This window comes from Sinocyclocheilus rhinocerous, unplaced genomic scaffold (genome assembly GCF_001515625.1).
Source record: "Sinocyclocheilus rhinocerous isolate Xijiao unplaced genomic scaffold, SAMN03320098_v1.1 scaffold181, whole genome shotgun sequence".
NCBI classification, from domain to species: Eukaryota; Metazoa; Chordata; class Actinopteri; order Cypriniformes; family Cyprinidae; genus Sinocyclocheilus; species Sinocyclocheilus rhinocerous.
The window spans coordinates 298,182-303,160 of NW_015638952.1; the positions used below are offsets into that span (position 1 = coordinate 298,182).

Here is a 4,979-nt window from a genome sequence, read left to right on the forward strand (position 1 = left end):
TTGTTTTCTGCCGCCACATTTATCAACGTGCGATCATTCGTAAGATGAGATTGGCGGCATACGAATGTTTCATGAATCACACGTGAACTCTCGTTAGTTGATTTGTGCGCACGGATCTGCGCTTGTTTCTACGTTAGATTGATAAATGAGACCCATTGTATCTACAAAAATATTAAGCAGCACAACTTTTTCAACACTGATAATAATAAAAAAGGTTTCTTGAGCAGCAACTATTAGAATGATTTCTTAAGGATCATGTGACATTGAAGACTGAAAGATGTGGACTATTGAGCTTGCATCACAGTAATAAATAACATTTTGAAATATATTAAAATACAAAAGCATAAAATTTAAATTTTTGATCAAATACTAGCAGCCTTGGTGAGTGTAAAATACATTAAAATAATCTCACAGACCCCAAACTTTTGAGTGGTAGTATTTATTAGTCTTATATTGGCCATTTAAAATGTCAAATTGGCTGTAGCATTTATCTTTCTGTGTGAACTGATTCCTAAAAATAATATAGAGTCTTTCACAGAAATAATTAACTAAAGATTTTTTTTAGTATTTTAAGATAGGATGCTGTAGCTGTTGAATTATTAGGTTTTAAGCACCACAGTCAGCTTTGATGGATACTATGTTAGTTTATAGCTAATTTTTTGTTTTGTTTTGTTTTTTGTTCTGGCGACATTCAGTCAACATCTCAAAAAATGCTGGTAAGTTTATTTTGTGAAACAGAAATTAGTTTTATTTGGTCTTCTGTGATTTTATTATTTATTTTTCCTTTCGACTTGTTTTTTAATTTTTGTCCCTAAAAAAATCCATCCATATGCTGGTTCTCACTTAAAACGCACCGAAACCTGCCTTATTTTCTGCTGGTCACAATCCATCAATCATCCAATGGCTCTGTTAACGTTTCGTTGACTCCTGCTGGATCTGAGAACAAGGCTTTCATTTGCTTCTTTCTTTAAAGTCTTCATTTAACTTTTTTACAATACTTTGCCAAAACTCCATGTTTCCACCCCAAACCCCACCTCCGCATCCATGCATCACCTCATGTTCTTGAATCCGTTTGTTTGATTTGTTGTGATCAGCACGCATGCTCTCCACGAATGTGGTGTTTAACTCCTGATTTCTCTTTGACATCCTGTCCTGTTTAGATCCATTGTGTGTATGCTAGAAACGTTGCATTGTTGCCCATTGCTTGTGCTGTACTATTTCAGACCTCATAATAATGATATGAACATGAATGTTGCCTCTCCATCCTGCACTAAATAATATAATTCTCTCAGAGAATGAATGGATCATACTTTTGAGGCAGATCTTCATTACTAAATAGCTGTGTTGAGATTGGTTGTCATGCTGATTGCTTTGCTGTGGTTGTGTTCAGCCTGTCATATAGGCATATCACCATTATTTCTTCTTTATTCACTGCATGAACTGGGAACAAATTTCTAACTTTTTTGTGCTTAGGCTATTTTAAGTTACTAGTGGTTACTTATTATCATCTCTTCTTAAGTGATCGAGCTCAAGCCAGATTCATCAGTTGTTCAGAGAGATCGCAGATATAAAGGCCTACTTGCACCAAGAGGCAATAGTTCACAACAGTGACCGCTCACGTTTTTAGAGAAAGTATGACCATTTTTCCCAATTTTCGCCAAAGGAATTTAAGTTAATGTTTCAATAAAGAGCTTTAAGCCATGAACCCATCTAACCAGCTCTGACAGGAGCATTACAAATTTGCTGGTCTGTGTTCTTAAAGCAATGCAAATGATTTAATTTCATTAAAAACAATGGCACAGTATAAAACTATTGGCTTAGAGTCATCGATTATAAGTATAAAACCAATATATGTTTTTATTGACTGACTGACTCGTTTGTCATTTGCAATGCTTTATGGGAGTCTGTGGTTGGTGCTGAGCTTTTTCCATCTATTTCTGTTTCCTTGGTACCATTGATTTTCTCTGATTGGTGGTCCTGTCTTGAGGATTATGGGTAGACACTGACTTTTTCACCTTTTAAGGCATGTGACAAACAAATGTTGGGAAGTTCTAAAAGAACTGTTAAAACTGAGTGGTGTCAATCTCAAAAAATTAGGAAAGAAAGCAACAAACTAAACTAAAGTCTAATGACACACTGAATACAATTTTTCTGTGACTAAATACAACACCTCCAAATAAGTAGGCTGAAAGTCATCATTTAATTGTATAATAAATTCAATACAATTAAAACATCCTATATATTAACTGTACATGTGGAAAAAGTCAAATATGCCTTTAATCTATGTTTTTCGTTTTTGGTGTGAGTAGGCCTTTATGTGTTCTTTCAGATATTTAATAAAATCCATAAATTTGCAAATTCAGTGTGGACTGCAGAAGCAGATTTTTGGGTACCACGTCTCCATTTGTATCACAAAAACATCAAGAACCTAATTTCGAAACTGAATTACATTACATAGAACAGCTCACTGCATATACAAAGTTAGCCATTGTAGTGATTAAACTAATGATGGGATGGGTTATAAACAGGTTTACATAAATGTGACCCTGGACCACAAAACCAGTCATAAGGGTCAATTTTTGAAATTGAGATTTATACATCATCTGAAAGCTGAATAAATAAGCTTGGCCGAGATACAACTATTTGAAAATCTGGAATCTGAGGGTGCAAAAAAATCAAAATACTGAGAAAATCACCTTTAAAGTTGTCCAAATGAAGTTCTTAGCGATGCATATTACTAATCAAAAATTAAGTTTTGATATATTTACGGTAAGAAATTTACTAAATATCTCCATGGAACATGATCTTTACTTAATATTGTAATGTTTTTTGGCATAAAAGAAAAATCGATAATTTGACCCATACAATTTTTTTTGGCTATTGCTACAAATATACCCCAGCGACTTAAGACTGGTTTTGTGCTCCAGGGTCACAAATATCTTTGAGGTTGGGTTACGAGCACTTATTTAGCGTGATTATATCCAGACAGGTTAGTAATATTTCTCTGGTTCTTTTGCAGTCCACTCCTCTTCACCTTGCCGCTGGGTATAATCGTGTGCGTATAGTGCAGCTGCTGCTGCAGTACGGTGCTGATGTCCATGCCAAAGATAAAGGGTGAGCAACACCTGATTTCTCTCTTTAACATGTAGTGTCCGGTAACGTATTTTTGCTTCAATAATGACATATAAAAAAAAAAGAAAAAATGATATTCTAAGTAAATAAATGATAGACTGTTACCCATTTTTTGAAAGAAATTAATACTTTTGTTCATCAAGGATTAAACTGATCAAAAATAATAGTGACAAAAGATTTCCATTTCAAATAAATTCAGTTCTTTTGAACTTTCTATTCATCAAAGAATCCTGGAAAACAAAAGTTTCCATAAATATATTAAGCGGCACAACATTGATAATAATCAGAAATGTTTCTTGAGCAGCAAATCAGCATATTAGAATGATTTCTGAACGATCATGTGACACTGAAGACTGATGCTGACAATTCAGCTTTACATCACAGGAATAAGTTACATTTAAAAAAACATTTAAATAGAAAACACTTAATTTAAATTGTATTAATATTTCACAATATATTACTATATTTTTGATCAAATAAATTCAGTCCTGGTGAGACTTCTTTCAAAAACATTTAAAAATCTTCCCAGCCCCGAACTTTTGAACGATAGTGTATATATAATATTATATTACACATATAATGTTTAATTTAAAAAATGTGCACTGCCTAATAAGACCAGAAATGTATATTTGGAAAGTAAACATGGCGGTTTTTGAATTCATGTTAACTTTAAATGCTTTTATCATGATCTTGAATAATTCTGAAATGTTGTTTTGCTCTATCACTCTCTTTCTATCAGTGGTCTAGTTCCTCTGCATAATGCCTGCTCTTATGGTCACTACGAGGTCACAGAGCTTCTGTTGAAGGTAAAGAAAACAATCCAGCCAATACTTACTGATCAAAATATATTTGCTCCCCCAGCACAGATATAAACGGGTGATTTATTGGTTTGATTATTAGTTTTTCATTACACAATAAAACACATGATTGATGAGTTTCTGTATGTCTCGCTCACAGCACGGGGCGTGCGTTAACGCCATGGACCTGTGGCAGTTCACACCGCTGCACGAGGCGGCCAGTAAGAATCGAGTGGAGGTGTGTTCACTGCTGCTGAGTCACGGCGCTGATCCCACACTGCTCAACTGCCACGGCAAGAGCGCGGTGGATGTGGCGCCCACACCTGAACTTAAAGAGCGACTCACCTGTAAGTGACATTCATGCTGCTTTCTTTTCAGTATCACTGACTTGCATTGTATTTGCTGAATGACATCCAGTACTTCTGCTGGATCGGGGTATTGGTCAGACGAGACCGATCTAAATCCGATATTCTGCGTATATTATTCTGTGTTATTGTTAAGCCCCACAAAAGGTACAAAAACATTATAAAGCACCATGAAGTGCTTGTGCACTATATTCCAAGTGTTCTGAAGCCGTTCCATAGTTTAATGGGAGGTACCGATGAATATTTAAGTCGTTAAATTCAAGTTCACGTAAACTCTTCTCTCCGCTGCGGCTGTCTGTCATCCTCCATTCAGCATTCAAACTGCGGGTCGCATTCGGTGAGACAGTCAAGACGATGAAACTCTCCCAAGATGATTCAATGTTCCCATTATTATAGTTGATCTGCAGATAAAGATCAGTGGTTTTGCATAAAAGGACTTTATTTTGCTGGAGTTTAGTGCTGTTTCTAAAGCATGTTACTCTACCGGGTGTCTGTTAGAGATCACTACACTGGAGTAGAGAGCACTATGAATTGTTCTTCACGCGCACAGTAACTGAAATTTAAAACTCTTAAAAGAAAAGGCTCTATCACACAGATATAATACACTACGCATCAATATCTCTTCATTTTGTGCTTTGAACTTTTCTATGCGGAGCACTGCATGCTGTCACTCAGTGTTGCTTTT

The 4,979-nt window shown here is 35.5% G+C and overlaps 1 protein-coding gene across 4 annotated transcripts in view; it reads left to right on the forward strand.

The window, feature by feature from the left end:
• The window catches only part of tnksb (tankyrase, TRF1-interacting ankyrin-related ADP-ribose polymerase b), a 32,186-nt gene that overhangs the window by 12,955 nt on the left and 14,252 nt on the right, over positions 1-4,979 (forward strand). For 3 of the 4 annotated variants that reach the window (XM_016565610.1, XM_016565612.1, XM_016565613.1), the window contains 3 exons: positions 3,020-3,114; positions 3,872-3,938; positions 4,090-4,276. In XM_016565610.1, coding sequence (XP_016421096.1) covers positions 3,020-3,114; positions 3,872-3,938; positions 4,090-4,276 — 349 coding nt within the window. Of the gene's footprint in view, positions 1-695; positions 717-3,019; positions 3,115-3,871; positions 3,939-4,089; positions 4,277-4,979 lie in introns of all 4 variants that reach the window. The other variant, XM_016565611.1, reaches the window with a different exon arrangement.